This window comes from Clarias gariepinus, chromosome 10, assembly GCF_024256425.1.
Source record: "Clarias gariepinus isolate MV-2021 ecotype Netherlands chromosome 10, CGAR_prim_01v2, whole genome shotgun sequence".
Lineage (NCBI taxonomy): Eukaryota > Metazoa > Chordata > Actinopteri > Siluriformes > Clariidae > Clarias > Clarias gariepinus.
Window position 1 is genome coordinate 30047907 of NC_071109.1, and position 17163 is coordinate 30065069.

The following is a 17163-nucleotide window of genomic DNA, read 5'->3' on the forward strand; positions in this document are numbered from 1 at the left end:
AGTTAGGCATTGTGAGTCGCCGCGATTGCCCCCCGACGTTCCGCCAAACGTTACATTTTTTGCACAGAAAGATAGAAACGTACTCACAGTGGCAAAAACTCGCGGTGAATCATGATAAACCATACTTATGGCCACCGCGCGAAACCTCGTAGGTGAGATAGGGGTATTAACGATATTAAACCAGTCAAAAGAATTGATAAAGAAACCTAATGAAACGAAACCCTCTCTAGGGGGAGACCTGATGTTGAGAAGGCCTTTGGCATCCTATATATTTGTACTAAACAATATATTTTTTATTGTAAATGTAAATCAAAATTTCATGTACTGTAACTACCTGTTTTTACTCTAAAAATATTATAATGATATTTTGATTTATGAAAGAAATTTTACTCCTTTTACATAGTTTTGAATGAAATAAAATGACCAAACCACATATATTTCAGGAATTGGATACTACACGGTAAATTTGTCATTAGAGTATATTATGAAATGAACAGAAATGATCAAACCACAGACATTTTAGCTTAAAACGATTTTTGTTGTGCATCGGACTTTAACATGTAATATATCTTTGAGTCGTGTTTAATCATCGCTTAATTTTGTCATTAATATCATCTACTTTTAATACAAGAATTTTTGTCTGCTGAATGCTGCTGAACAGGTTTGTAAAAAGGTGATACTAATGCTTAATTGATAACGACTCAATAACGGTGCTTATAAATCAAAACCAAGGCCTTAACAAAAAAATTAAGTAATTTAGTCATTTCGACAGACGAAATTTTTGTACTTTGAGGTCGTAACGAATTTGCACTGGTGTAGAGTTGGTAGCAGATTCGCTGGTAGAGAAAGTTTTGATTAGTTTATCCAGTCTCAGATCTGAAGATTTCATTATAAAATGTGCTTTATTCTGGTGTTATAACATGTTAGTGTAAATAATACAGGACTATTGGGATATACATACATAGAGTACTGTACATATACACAGTAATGCGGTAATGTATAGAGTGCATAGAAAGAAGGAGTAAAATCCAGTTTAGGGCAGAGGTTCTGTCTGCTCAGAGCTTACTGCTATCTGATTATGATGTTAAAGTGTCTGTGCCAGTGTGTTGCAAATACAAGAATGCAGATAAATCTGATTATCTGATGTTTGGGCTGGGACAATGTCTCATGCCCTGTCCCGTCATTCTTCCACTATTATAATCAGATTTGTATTCATGTCACAGATCATGTCTGAGACAGGAGGTTAATGTTCCCTTTCTACCTGTCAGCTTGTAGCAGAAATTCTGAAAACGTAACAGCAAACTCCAGCGAGCTGGTGCCCCATTATTGAAGATTATTAGAACAAAAAAAAAGCTGATACTGTACAGTATCTCCTTGCTCCAGATGCTTTCTAGCAATTGAATTCCCAGACGTCTTATTAAATATATGCTAACTATAGTGATAACTAAATGCTATTCATACGTACATTTATTTAGCTTGATTGATAATTCACATTCGACGTGATAAAATCTATGCTGAATAATAAAACCTCAGATATAAAAGCACCAAAATTACACTCTCTGAAAATTAATTATAATTTTGTGAAATATTTGCCTAACATTTGTGCATTTATCGTGACGTCTTGTGAAATTGTCAATATGAAATTGAATTTGCCTGTAGGAACAAATCACTGACCTTTTTAAAACACAAGGGTAAGTCAAAAATTATCCGCACTTTGGCTGTAGAATTTATTTTTTCAATAACTTTTAGTAAAAGATAAATACACCATTTTTCGACATGAGCGCTTTTTTAAAAACGCTTCGCACATCGGTCAACAAGCTTTCGCATTCCCACATTAACAAATGTTTTACGCTGAGCTGTGAGCCACGATCGCACCGCTGTCTTCACCTCTTCATCAGAAGTGATTTTTCGTCATCGTAGAGATGCGTTCAGGGGAACAAACATGTGAAAGTCCGATGGAGCAAGATCAGGACTCAAAAGTGCTCAATGTGTGCAGAAGAGTAACACCTTTGTATAGCAGTCCTCTATGTTTAATCCGAAGTTTAGGCTTCAGCTCTTCAATAGGCATCTCACGTGATTGTTGACATTTTTTTATGTTATCATTTAGATACTGGTTTTTGAAAGTATTTAGAAATGGTAGCTTTGCATTTCAACCTCTATGCACTATATACTGTACAACCTCGTTGGTTTGCATACAAATGTCTATCATGTTTTTCACTTGAATTAGTAAAAGAAATGGCTCAGATTAGCTTTAGACTAATAAATCTGACAACAGACCCCTTTATGACTTCTTGAAAGTAGATAAGTAAGAAGATATTTAACTGGATATTTTCATCAGTGAATGAATTAACTAATAGTATTGCACATGTTTTCTTCTGCAGAGCTTAAGTCTCTTTCAAACATACAAAAGTTTGACATGAAATATAATTGAGAGCAATTTTGGCAAGAAAATGAAAAGGTGTTACATTATGGGCGTACAGATTTGATGATTGCTTTAAGGAGAACAAGGAGTTCTCGGTGAGGGTACAGTGAGCATACGGTCTCGTGCTTTGGCGAATGGTTAAAATGAGGCGCACTCGTACGGGAGTGTGTGACGAGAGGCCCGCAACTCAAGGGAAAGCTTGGCGAGGGCATCACAAGTGGGGTACGAGAGAACAAAGTAGCTCCGCATGTGTCCCGCAGGCCCCTAGTAAAAGTTCTCACCAGCAACCTTCTTGATCTCGCCAACCCTCTCCTAGATTATAGAGCTCACTCTGCAATGTTCTCCTCGCTCTCCTCAATCTCACCAGAACTCTCAATGAGTATAAAATGCTTTCTCAGTGAACTTGTAGGAATTTTCCTTGATTACGTTTCGATAACCTCAATCTTACCATCGCTGTCCAGCATCAACAAGATCAGCAAGAACCTGGAGAGCTTTGCAACTTTTGGGAGTGCCAGAGTCTACACGTGCCAGGAGAGTGCTAAGATAGAAATGTTTCTTTTATTTTTTTATGAAAAGTCTTATGGAAAGAATTGACACGTCCAATAATTCTGTAGCTTTTTGCCAAGATTGGCGAGATTCAAGACAGGCTTGGGGAGTTTGTAGAAAGCCCTACAGGAGCTCAGGAAATCTCCAGAAGTATGCCAATTTTCTCGGCAAAATCTCTTTATGGATGAAAGAGGCTTTAATGACTCACCTCACCACGCTTGAAGGATGGATCATCGGCCAAGCAGACGCCCCCTGCAGCTTTCCTCTTCATGCCAGCTTTTACAATAGAAGGTTTCTTCGTTACTAATGTACAGTTCTCAGAAATAAGGGTTAGTAGTAATATTGCACTACGGGAGAATAAGGCCATTTTTAAAATGGGATCTTGGGGAAGGATTGCAGGTTTGCTTTGCGAACAGATTTTGATTTGATTTCTCATGTTCCTCAGGACTCGACTTTAAGAGCAATTCGAACACAAGAAAATGTTACCCAAAAACAAAAACACGATAGGCGGCATGGGGGTATCATGGTTAGCATTGTCACCTTGAACCTCCAGGGTCCGGATTTGACTCCTCTGGGTCTGTGTGCATGGAGTTTGCATGTTCTTCTTAGGTGGGTTTCCTCCCACAGTCTAAAGACATGCAGGTTAGGCTAATTGGCGTTCCCAAAATGCCCATAGTGTGTGAATGAGCATGTGCGTGCCCTGTAATGGGTTGGCGCCCCATCCACGGTGTACAAAGTATAATTTCTGAAACAAAAGTCTTTTTTTTTTCATGCCAGTTTCACTGTTGGTTATTCTACCTGAATATTTCGTACATATTCCATATATATATATATATATGTTTTTTGGTGAACTTAACCAACTGTTTTTAAATGGGGATTTATGCTGGCTTCCAGTGTAAGCTCCTTCAGGGCTCTGATGACAAAGTTGATCTCATCATCCGTGCAAGAGACACACTGAACCTAGGAAACCTTTCAGTGTATCATAAGTAACAAAAAACTCATGCAGAAATCGTTCCAGATCCTGGAGCTTGGTTTCTTTCCTTTCCTGGTTCCCTTGTCATTCCTTTGGCTTTGGCTTTCTCACAGAGAACAGTACGGCATCTGATGAACAGTGACTTCTCGTGTTTATATCATTCTTGCATGCATGAGTTTTATAAAAGCCTTTTTATGAATGCACTAAAATGCAACATTATAAGACACTACCACCAACAGCATCACAAAAACAACAACAACAACAACAATAATAATAATAATAATAATAACACAGCCCACATAAAACAAGCAAAAATGCTAATAACTTACTCTTGATATTATATGAACACAGCAGTCGTGTTGATGGAAATCTTTAGTAGGCACCCTAACTAATCAAAATGAAATCATTTTTCGATAAATTTTCTCAACAGTATATCCACCTATCCATTATCAATACCTTCTAACTTGCAGCATAGAGGCGATCAAGACTTTTCCGTTTGAAGGAAATAAGGCGTAAAATCCGATTGACCTTTACAGAAGACTTCAAAAGCACTACGGTGATAAGACACTTGTACGTCCGTGAATGACGATCCCGGCCGAGGTGGATCGGAGCCCACTGCGTGAACATTCAGCGGGTGGAACATCTGATCCTTGATAATCGGCGACTATCTGTCTGTGTGAACTGTATCATCAATCATCAATCATCCACCAACACCACTTGCACATTACAGGAACCTCAGCTAGTGTTATTGTCACATCCCCTGTACAGTCCTGACCCAGGTCCAAGCCTTTTCCATATGTTTGGGCCGTTAAGGGAGTTAAGCCAGCATAGGCAGGCAGTCTCCAGAATACTGAGAAAACTTTCTACCTTGATGGTGTCAAAGCACTAGTGAAACGTTGGGATAAGTGCATTAGTGTAGCAGAAGATTATATAGAGAAATAAAGGGAGTTTTTACTCTCATACTCTCGTGTTCTGTTATTCTGCACGATCAAAAGTCCCAGGTGACTTAAAAGCCATCAGCACAGAAAGTGCTCCACTCAGTGCATTTTTATTGTTAAAAAGAAGACAGGAATTGCTTTTGTATTTAATGACTGCTCTGAAACTAGAGAATGATATGATTAGGTTATTTAATTGGCATCTGTGCCTTAATACATTATTCTGATGCTCTTGGGTTAATTGATTTTTTTTTTCATGACAGTGCACCTAAATTCCAAATTGAAGTTTGTGGTAATTGTGTGACAGCTGGGCTGAATTAAGCCCTGGATTTCCTGCGATATTAGCAGCTGAGCTGTCACTTCCTGTCAGTATTGTACTGTGTGTGTGTGTGTGTGTGTGTGTGTGTGAGCTGTATAAAGTCCTTGTCAAATGACTCAGGCTTGTGAGTGTGAAGCGCTTCGTTTCTATGCAATATTTCAGGCATTGTCAAAATGATCCGTGTTTAAGTAATGAAAGAAATCTTAAAGACAAGGTGTGTGTTTTTTTTATTGCTTGAATGAATAAACTGAATAACGAGTAAAAGAGCATAATGCAAAAATGTACAGAATTCTTTTTATTTATTCTTATTTATAGCATTCTTTATTATTATTATTATTATTATTATTATTATTATTATTTTGACTCGACTAATACAATGCAAGTGACCAGTGTACACAGCAGACTGTATCTTTGGGATCAAGATCACATAATTCAAAGCTTTCTTTCTTTTGTTTTGTATTTGCAATGTGCTGCCCTCTATGGACAGAAATGTGTTTAAATCTTTAAACAGAATAAAAAAATTCTTCTAAGAAGATTTGAAGTTTTAGATCTAAAATGTGGTGCTTTAAATTGAACATCCCCTCAGGCTAGTGTTATATGGACCACAGTCCAAAAGTGAGCTTGGTTGATTCTCATGCAGTCTGTACTTGTTGCCAAAAAAAATATCCTCCTCCTCTTTCTCCTTCTCCTTTGATTTCCTTTCTTCATTTCTTAAAGGAGTCGTTCAGTAAAATCCACTGCCGACTGTTAGGTTTGGTCTTTGGGGACGTTTTATTTGTTAGTTTATCACTCGTTTAACAAATCCATTTAAACTTACAGACGATGGAAAACTTTTTATTATGATTTTCAGCTTCCTCTCTGTAAAACTTTACCCATGTCTCACATTGGCCTATGGGCGTAATGGGTAACACTGTAATCTATATAAACAAAAGAAAGCTTTTGTTTGTCCTTTTTTAATAATATCTTTATGTTTCATACACTGAAGTACCAAAAACAGCCTCCAAATATGTTCTGTCTCTGTCTGTATGTCTGTCCAGCCACATCATCACGCAGAACCGTCTGGACAGAATGTAATGAAACTTTGCCAGTACTTAAATATCTGCCTGAAATCTAACCTGGGAAGTGAAATGTAAATGTTGAATAAAAGTGATGTTATAAACAGTTATGTGCCAGATTTAATAATCTACTTTAAAATAATCTATGCATATTCTATGCATATTTGCACACCAGTACAGTATATTTCAATTTGTACAGTATATTTCTATTTTTATGTACATAATATTTCTATTTTTATTTTTAGTTCTATTTTTCCTAGTTTAATTTTATTTTTCTATTTGATTTCTATCGTATTTCTTTTATTCATATTTATTTCTTATTTGTAAACTTTAATTCTCTTTTAGGGTCAATGGCAGTCGTATAAGCATTTCACTACATTTCGTACTGTGTATGACTGTGTATGTGACAAATAAAATTTGAATTTGAATTTGAATAATCCACTAATGCACTACTTGCTCAATGTAAACCAACACCAGCACCAATAGATATTAACTAAATATTTTTACTTGGATAAGTTCATATTTTCACTTTTGTTGAAATAACAGCGCTGAAGTGGTATAAATAAACTTTAAAGCACTGGAGTCGTTTTAAGACAAAACTTTTGACTTTTGATTTCTCATCCGTGATTCACTCTCCGATTCCCAAACAGGGAGTGTACAACTTGGCGTAAACAAGGCGTATAATACTCAACCTTACCAATTTTTTTTTTTTTTTTGTATTAATAAATAATCATTTGGGCTAACTCTGTTTTTCCCCCATCAATGATGGGTATTTTTTAACGGGAACGATGGTGTGTCATCATGGTGGTAGGATGACCAAAAACATGTCCGCACCATTTGTTGCATTTCCATCTCGTAAAGTTTAAAGACGATCCTTCACCTAACAGCTGGAAATAGTTCAGATGATAATTGAAATGAAAGAAATCTGCTTTATAACAACATGGTTTCTATGTAGATCTCTCCATGTTTATGTAGGTCTTCATCAGGTTCTCTGGTTTCCTCCTACCTGCCAAAAACACGTGTCACAGATGGATTTGCCTGTATTCAAGATGTAAATGTGTGTGTGTGTGTGTGTGTGTGTGTGTATGTTGATCCACGATGAGCTGCTGTTTCATTCAGGGTGTATTCCAGCCTCATTCCCAGTTTTCTCTGCATGGATCCCAGATATATCCAATCTGACCCTGACCGGTATATGTATACATCCATTCCTTGTCAGTTTCAAAGTGATAATAATGTTAAATAGAAACGTCTTAAATAGTAATGACATCAATGATATTCAGGGTAAGAATAAAATAAGGTTGAATGTGAGTCACCTTTTTATGAATTGCAACAAAGTTTTTAGTATTTATGATGTGACAGCAGACGTATGATCCTGATGGTATTTAGGATTACTGTTTTTGATCTAGCACGTTGTGGGGACGTGTCAGGACATCTGGAGATTATAAAGCCTCCAAACACACCAGCAGCCTGTAAGGACCTGCCTTTCCTGAAGACTCTTAGGACTGGATCCCAGAATCGCTTGGAATAACAACCAAGAACGCACATTTTAGCCAGACGCCATTTTCACGAGACTGTATTTGGGCAACGGAGAACTTTTTTTTTTTCTTACTGGCTCTAACGGGGAATTAAACATCGTGCTTGTACGTGTAGCTAGCTGTCCAGGATGTATTTGAAACTTTTAGCACTTCTCTTCTTGTCCTGTGGTGCTATAAGAGCTCAAAGATCAACTCAGGATGCGTTCATGATGGAATACTTTCAGAGGAGATTACTGGAGATGGAGGTGAGAGTTTTCCACTGACAAAGCACTCTCATATTTTATAGGAAAGATTACCTGGCAATGATCTATAAAAAATCTTAACCGACTTTGTCTATTAATATGAATAGATTTCAGCCCTGATACAGTATAAGCAAATAAACATGTAGTAATTAGTGCTTAGGTCCACCATGTTAAACCTGAACTATAACTTAATGAACATTTCTGGTTAAATGGATGTTTTGCTAACCACTGGCTTCCAAAATCCTCACCACTGGGGTTGCAGGCTAGGGTACCCATAATTCCAGTCCAAAGTCTGGATAAAGATGGGACATACATACTGTATATATACGCCAGCTGTTCTGGAACACTTCTTGCAAGAACAGTATTGTGTCAATTGCATGTGCAAAACCCATCAAGCACCATGATGAAACTGGCTCTCATGAAGACCTTCCCAGGAGAGCAAGACCACAACGTTACCTTTGCTGCAGAGAAGAAGTTCATTTAGAGTCACCAGCCTCGGAAATCACCAATTAACAAACAGCACCTCAGATTAGAGCCGTTATGAAGGATTTACAGTACAGAGCATACAGTGAGTAGCAGATACATCTCAATATCAACTGTTCAAAGGAGATTGCTACATATTTTGGACGCCTTTAGAAGGTGTGAGAAGGTGTGTACAAACTTTTGACGGGTTGTGTACAGTATATACACTCCGATGAAAATTTTGATATGTCATATTTAAAATTGTCAGTCTGATTTCATCCTTATTTTTTTTCTCTGTTCCTTATATGTTTCCCCAAAATTTCAATAAGAGAAACAAGTGAGACAGGACAATCATCAACAGAAGTAATCCTTAGGATTTAACCTCGCTAAACTCCACTCAGTGTTATTAATAGCTTCCTTTTTCCTCCTTTAACAATACAAGAGCTAGTATGGAGAAATACAGTATGTAAGTCTATATTATATATATATATAAGACAAGATAAGACAAGACATATGGGTTCGTCCACGTGTCATCAGGCATATCAGGTGACAAATACTCCACTGCCTGAAGATATAAACATAGTTTAAGTGGCAGTTTCATAAATGTTTTGGGTTGTGAGCTCGATGCCTGCTTCTGTCAGAGTGGTCGAGGGTGAAGGACCTTGCTCAAGGGCCCAACAGGCACAGCTCGGCAGCAATGGGGCTTGAACCAGAGACCTTCTTTGTGATGTTTTAAGAGCCAGGGTAATGTTAGGGTAAGGTGCCAGCAGCGGAAATCTCGGGCTGTGGACAATGTAGTACATGTCTTGTTCTCTGATGAGTCCACCTTCACTGTCTTCTCCACATCCGGGAGAGTTACGGTGTAAAGAAGCCCCAAAGAAGCGTACCACCCAGACTGTTGCATGCCCAGAGTAAAGCATGGGGGTGGATCAGTGATGGTTTGGGCTGCAATATCATGGCATTCCCGTTGGCCCAATACTTGTGCTAGATGGGCGCGTCACTGCCAAGGACTACCGAACCATTCTGGAGGACCGTGTCCACCCAGTGGTTTAAACATTGTATCCTGAATGTGGTGCCATGTATTAGGATGATAATGCACCAATACACACAGCAAGACTGGTGACAGAGTGGTTTGATGACCATGAAAGTGAAGTTGAACATCTCCCATTGGCCTGCGCAGTCACCAGATCTGAATATTATTGATAAACACTTTGGGGTGTTTTGGAGGAGCGAGTCAGGAAACGTTTTCCTCCACCAGCATCACATAGTGACCTGGCCACTATTCTGCAAGAAGAATGTCTCAAAATCCCTCTGGCCACTGTGCAGGACTTGTATCTGTCATTTCCAAGATGAATTGATACTGTATCGGCCGCAAAAGGAGGCCCTTCACTATACTAATGAATTATTGGGGTCTAAGACCAGGCCTTTCAGTTTCATTGTCCCACCCTTGTATATACTGCACTACAGTAACCAATACATGACTTTATAACATAATACATAAGAAATCAATGAGTAAATAAAAAATCATTATAAAGTTGTATTAAGTTGTACATACTTCAAAACTGAATAATGTTTAGTGAAATATTTAGGTTATTCACAGGAAATATAATGTACTGTACATGACACCAGCAAGGGCATGACCTACAATCATTATTAATGTGTTTATTCATGTTACAAATATAACACAAAATTAATCATTAAAAATGAATTGTGCGGATAATAATAAAGGCAGATATTGTTGAGTTTAAAAAGCGGATTAGTGGCTCAGCGGTGGGTTTCTCGCCTGCCATGTGGAAGGCCTGGGTTAAAATCCCACCCAGTGCCCAAACCCCAGTCACAGGGTGCAATTCCGGGCCCAAGCACAGATAAAAGTGTAGGGTTGCATCAGAAACTGCATCTGGCATCAAACCAAATCATTTTAGAGCTTTACAAGAAACTTAAAAGGAGGCTAATTTGAGATTCGGTGCATCTTTTTATAAATATAAAAAAGTAACAGGTGAAATCCACCATAGTCTCCTTTTGGTTTCACACAGAGCTCGTAGTTGTCTCGGAGACATAAGTGATATGTTTCTGAGAGCCATCGCAAAAACATCTAGAATCAATTAGAAAGGTCCTTAAAAACCTTTCATTTTGGTTTTAAAAAGTGGTTATTTATCTCTTTCCTTACTCCTTTTCTTACTTCCTTTCATGTTGGCTTAATTATCCCAATTCTATTTTGCCTATTATTTACACACAGAGCCGTCTCATCAGATGTGATCAAGACCTCCAAAGCGTCAACCAGAGGATGTACGAAATGTCCGCACAGATGCGTGGTCAGGTGCGCACTGTGAACACGCTGAAGTCTGAGATTCAAAGCTCCGTGGACAGCCTGGCCACACGAATGGAACGAGTGGAAAGAGATGTTGAGTACCTGCAAAATAAACTGCCTGACACGTCTAGTGTTGAGATCTCCGACTATCTGCTGGATCAACAAGTTAAAGAAGCCCAAAGGAAAGGAAAAGCTGTAATCATACAGGGAACAGGTAAACAATGTTAGACTAAAATCCCGCTCTGAGTTGGTGCCCCCAGCTCTTCCTGCACATTTGATAAGAGAGAGTTTATTGATGTAATACACAGATTATTGAGAACGCTATAAATCAAGAGGGATGCATGCTTGAGAGATGCTTTAGGAGGTTAACAGTCATAATATTCTTGTTAGCATCACAAAAAGTGACAATTAACGAATGTCCTGTTTTCATCTTTGTTCAGAATGTAGCATCAGATTCTCTGGCATCAAATCACAGAAAATCCTCAAGAAGGCAGGAGACGTAGTCGGCTCATGGCTAAAAGACCCAGCCACAGACCCCTCTAAGGTCTACCTCTTTAGCGGCTCCAGGAACAACACGCTGCTACAGTTTAGTTCACTGAAAACCTTCACAGAGTCCAATTTAACCAGCACGCCCAAGCTCATTCAGCTTCCTCGGTCATGGCAGGGAACAGGCCACGCCGTCTACAATGGCTTTGTCTACTATCATAACGCTGACACTCGAAACGAAGTGCTGAAAGTTAACCTTGTCGACCGCACAGTGGCAGACCGTATGATTCTGCCCACCGCTGGCCGCATGCCCACGTATGGACTCTCCCCGCACACGTTCCTGGACTTTGCTGTGGATGAGATGGGATTATGGGTCATCTATGCTGATCCGGACATTGGAGGGAATCTTGTGCTCACCAAGTTGGACACCAAAAGTCTGTCGGTGGAGCACACATGGGATACGGCCTGCAAGAGCCATAACGCAGAAGGCGCCTTCGTGATCTGCGGCACCATGTATGTCGTCTACAACTCACACTCCGGAGGGCGCTCTAGCGTTCAGTGCCTGTTCGATATCCACGACACTGTCTTGACAGAGGAGTTGCCGGCGATGTACTTCCCAAAGCGCTACTCCAGCCACTCATTCATGCACTATGATCTGCAAGACAAGCAGATCTACGCCTGGGATGATGGCTACCAAACCATCTACCAATTGGATTTGAAGAACAAGTTACAGGTCACCTAAGTTTAACAACATTGCTTAAGTCAAGTCTCAAGTTAATTATTGCATATCTCAAGAAATTATACTGTACCAAACATGGGTGGTACAATGGCTCGATGGTGGCGGTAAAAGTAGGATAAATTGTTCAAACTACAGATTTTTTAATTAATGAGCCCAGCTAACCCTAACCCTAGAAAACTGTTCCAAAAATGCATTACGTACTGTTCACTCCCTCTCATTCACCTTTCTTTGACATACAGTATGAACATACTAAATGTTCAGTAGATGCACAAATCAAGGTAACATCCCAATGCCAATCAACCATTCCAAAGAGACTAGCATGCAACGAGTTGCATTTGAAAACCATTCCTAAGTGATACTGTAAGTCTGATTTCGAACACAGGGCCACAATGGCAAAAGTTCTGGAACTCACCAGACTGTATGATATATCATTTCTGCGAAACCGAATGTAAATTATGAAGGCTGTCTCAGATGCCTCGGGTGTTCTCTGGGCAGAGGAAGGTAAATGAGAATGAGCTAGATCAGGGGTATCTAATCCAATCTGCAAAGGGGGCAATGTGTCAAAGAGTTTTCAATCTAACAGAACAGAATTACTTTAAATACACCTCATCAGGCATCAGAACACCAAGACCAACTGGTTCCGAAAAATACAATGTTGTGAGCTTTTGCTTGATTGGACTGTAAACCTGTCGAGTGAACTGTAACTCCTGGGTTCTATCACTGTTGGAGATCAAATCAGGTATTTAGTTAAATCCTGCGTGATTTGAGTTATGCATGTTAAAGTAGATTCTTGCTTCAATAAGCTCCATTTTCGTACTAAGTTTATTATTTTATCATGGGATATGGCAAATGTAAGTTGGCCTTGAAAAAAAAAAAGGTAAACCTTAATTTAAAACAATGATTCCATAAGGTAGCAAGAAAGAGGAAGCTTTTAGTCTCATTTTGACTCCAGGATTTGCTGTTAAAATACAGTAACGTCGCCAGCGGTGCGGTTTTGTAGTAAAAAAAGACACCAGCTTGTATAGCATTTAATAAGGGCATTAAAACAATGTTTAGGATTAACATTTTCTCAATTATTCAAGAAGATAGGGTATTTATGAACAATTTTTGCTGCCATTACCTGACTTTCAAACTGAACTAAACTACAACATCTGTCTGGGAGTTGAATGTTCATTTCTAAGACTAAGACTGGCTGTGTTAAGCCTATCCATGCAACAAACTATTCCCTAATAACCAATCAATGAAATTATTTTACATTTAGAATATTTATTATCTGGGGGCATAACATTGGATTTATTCTGGTAATAGCTAATGTTAACTAATGAAATAAAACTGTGAATGTCACCCTAGATTGCGATTTTAGTGGTTAGCATTGTCGCCCAGGCTTGGTGGGTTTCCTCCGGGTTCCATACAGAGCCATACTGATTTGCGTTCCTAAATTGCCAGCAGTGTTTGATTAACAGGATAAAGCGATACAGACAATGATAATGAGTAGATTGCCACTTACATAAAGTCATTGGGAATAACCCGGCCACGCCATTGTAAAAGCAATGCTTACATCCCTGAAGAAGGCTTATTTTTGGACCCTAAGCACTCTTAATTGTCTACTGAACGCGTAAACAACATTTTTTTTATTCTTCTTCTTCTGAGAGCATGCCAACACATTTTTGCAGTAAGCCTTGGAGCAGTATTGCGCAACATTCGCATAGGGTAATCCTTTTTCTCGTCTTTCTTTCAGCTTGTTTCTTGCTCTTTTGTTTCTTATCCACAGTGACTTGCGTAACAGACAGAACACAATCCAAGCATTTGAGCTGAGCAGACGAGGCTTCAGATCCATGCTCAGTGCCCAGATACTGAATCTGTAACAGGTTTGGAAGTTAAATATATAATCTTTCCAGCACTAGTGCAGAACATTAACTGCTTAGCAATCAACACACCAGTATATTTATAACAGTGACATATTTAAGCATTATCATATCAGCAAGTGTGCAGTTATACTGAATATTAGCACTGCTGTGATTCGGCCTTGAAGGCAAGGCTGCAGGTAAAGTAATCGCGGGATGATTGCAAGATCGTGAGTGTGGTATTGCTTTTGTACATCAACTATAAATAAGCAATTAATACACAGTAAAGCATGCTTAGTGATTTGTAAATCTACATCTGAAAATGCTTTCATGTTTTAAGTCGTGACTAATGTACAGTATAGTTCGCTATGTCTAATGATATTATAGCAAACACTACAGTAATAAAAGGTTTCATTGGGAATTTTATGTGTGTAAAACACTGAGACAGAGTGGTACTAAATATAGCCACGAAATAATTGTGCATATAGTATAAAGAGTTTATTAATGGAGGAGGGAGTTTACCGTATGTGATGCACATGGAATTAATACATAATGTCTATTAAAGAAATTCATTTGCTGAATCAGATCAAGAAGATTAGGTCATGATTAGGTCAGCACAAGAGTTGAGTAGATTTTCAAATGGCTGATGGGATTGCATTAAGACACCTAATTTTGATACAGAAGTACTATATTCTATTTGTATATCTGTTTACCCTGTATACATTATATGCTTATATATATATATATATATATATATATATATATATATTTGAAACTTTGCTTTGTATAAATTTCTCTTCACTAATACATTATTCAGAGCCTGTGCTGCCCTCTCCTGGTTTTTCATAGACATTACACAAGGATGAAAAAAAAAAGGAACTTTAAAGTAACTTTACGCATGTAAAGCTTTATGTACCCTTGTATTATTTTATATATATAGGGTTCTAATATAGGGTGTGGTGACATTGATTCATTAGATCATATATTTTAAATAAACAGCATTAAAAAAATTTTAACAGTTATTTGTCTTCTGCAATTATTTATGTGATTTTCTTTAATTACTCATTACTAAACTCATGCTTGAATAAATCTAGCACAAGTCAGGGATAAGATCAGGCTAAAAAAAAACAATTTTTTTAATATACATGTTGTTGCATTATAATGTGATAAATCCCCTCTGGTGGCATGGTGTTGTAGTGGTCAGCACTGTTTGTATGTTTTTTCCTTGCTTGATGGGTTTCCTCTGGGTTGTGTGGTTTCCTTCCACAGTCCAAAGACATTTAGCAGAGTGTGAATGTGTGTGAATGTTGACCGCTCCTACCAACGTAATAAAAATGTTCATCACTGGCCTCAGCGGTCCCTAGTTGGACAAAGGTCCTTAGCTGGATGGATGAAAAATGTGCCCTTATGTACGTGGAACAATGATGAAGTGCAATAATGAACTGCCAGGTGGCGCTACAGCTACAGTATTTATTGGCATTCAACCATAAGTGTAACTCATTTTTAATGCATTCTCTGCTTACAAAGACTCATATACAAACTATACATAACCTTTATGTATTTACATACTCTATATAGTTTATTTGTTTGTTTGTTTTAAATTAATGTCCTTGGCCTACTAATCATCATTCCACGATTACGCCCTTCCTATTTGCTGCTACACTGACAGGTCTGATCGGCGTAATCAGACAACTTTTTAACAAACACACACAAAAAAAACAGGCTAAACTGAATAAACCAGTCTTAGACAGAGTGTCTGAGAAACAGGAGTGTCTAAGCACAACAGGTGCCTATGGGACGCCAAAAGGTCCATAACTGTTATGAATGTGCACAGAAAGATCAGAAAAGTGCTGTAACAGAGGCTTTTGTCAGAGTGTAGGAGAGCACAAAGAACACGATACATTGAGCTGTGCCCAAGTTCTGTTGTAAAATGCCTTTACTGTTGACAAGAGGAAATGTTTGCGGTTGAAGGAAACGGTTAAAAGACAGAGATGTTAGAAAGTGGTGTAGGGTTACCTGCTGCAAATGTGTGGTCTAGGTTATCCAGTGGAGAGTCCATTTTTGTGGCAGCTTATTAACCCAACCTAACATAATATAACCTAACCTAATATAACATAATATAATATAATATAATATAATATAATATAATATAATATAATATAATATAATATAATATAATATACAGGGCCAGTAAAAAGTTTGTACACACCTTTTAATTCAATGCTTTGTTGTTGTTTTTTTGTGATTTTTGTTTACTGATATATTTTAGTAATTATTGCATTCTAGAACAAAATTGTAAGATTTCAAAACTGTAAAATAACACACACAACACACACCACACACACACACACACACACACACACACACACACACACACACACACACAGTCAGTTGTTATTTTAAGACATGAAGGTCAGCTGTTCTGGAACAGTTCTTGCAAGAACAGTATTGGGTCAAGTGCATTTGCAAAACCCATCAAGCTCCATAATGAAACTGTCCCTCATGAAGACCATCACAGGTAAGCAAGACCAAAACGTACCTCTGCTGCAGAGGAGAAGTTCATTTAGAGTCACCAGCCTCAGAAATCACCAATTAACAACCAGCACATCCGATTCTTTCTTTCTTTCTTTAATTCTTTCTTTATTTTTCTTTCTTTCTTTCTTTTTTACCGCCATGCCAACTTCTATGGCTATATTCATGGCACCACAGGTTAGAGCTGTTATAAAGGCTATACAGAGCCTAAGTAGCTGAAACATCTCAATATCAACTCTCAAAAGGAGATTATTTGTATATCTTAGATGCCCTCAGCATTGTTTACAGTGAGGAAAGAAATAAGAATGAGGAAATCCACGGAGTTACAAGGTGTGTCCAAACTTTTGACTGTTAGTATGTATTACATTAATACTAATCTGCTGGCAGAAAATGGATTCTGTACAAGATCAGGTAAATGTCATACACATACACACACAATTCAGTCATGACATCTATAACACCAGGGGGTTGGTGTGGGGTGGCAGAGCTGGCCAGGTGGCACAAAGGGAACCCAAATCCTAGGTGGTTTTGAACTTTACGGTATAATATATATCCTAAAAATCTACATATTTCACCGAAATGTGCAGGTAAGTGAAATGCCAACGCTAAATTGGCCTCGGCTGTGATGAATGGACATCCGGTTCACGATGTATTCCCATCGCATGCATAGTGTTCGAAGTTTGTTGATACAGTGGAAGGGGAATTGGAAGAGGAATTGGTGGCTCATTGGTAGGTTTCTTTCCTACCCAATGCCTCAAACCCCAT

General features: G+C 38.3%; 1 protein-coding gene across 1 annotated transcript; it reads left to right on the forward strand.

The window, feature by feature from the left end:
• The first annotated feature begins 7759 nt into the window (after positions 1-7759).
• Positions 7760-13780, forward strand: olfml1 (olfactomedin-like 1). Its single transcript, XM_053505075.1, has 3 exons — positions 7760-8030; positions 10726-11011; positions 11238-13780. The coding sequence occupies exons 1-3, from the start codon at positions 7914-7916 to the stop codon at positions 12023-12025; spliced, it is 1191 nt and encodes a 396-aa protein (XP_053361050.1). The 5' UTR covers positions 7760-7913; the 3' UTR covers positions 12026-13780.
• Positions 13781-17163: the final 3383 nt, after the last annotated feature.

Coding starts and splice junctions, on each gene's coding strand:
- olfml1 (XM_053505075.1), top strand. CDS start 7,914: ATGTATTTGAAACTTTTAGCACTTCTCTTCTTGTCCTGTGGTGCTATA. Junction 8,031..10,725: donor GGAGATTACTGGAGATGGAG/GTGAGAGTTTTC, acceptor ATTTACACACAG/AGCCGTCTCATCAGATGTGA. Junction 11,012..11,237: donor TGTAATCATACAGGGAACAG/GTAAACAATGTT, acceptor ATCTTTGTTCAG/AATGTAGCATCAGATTCTCT.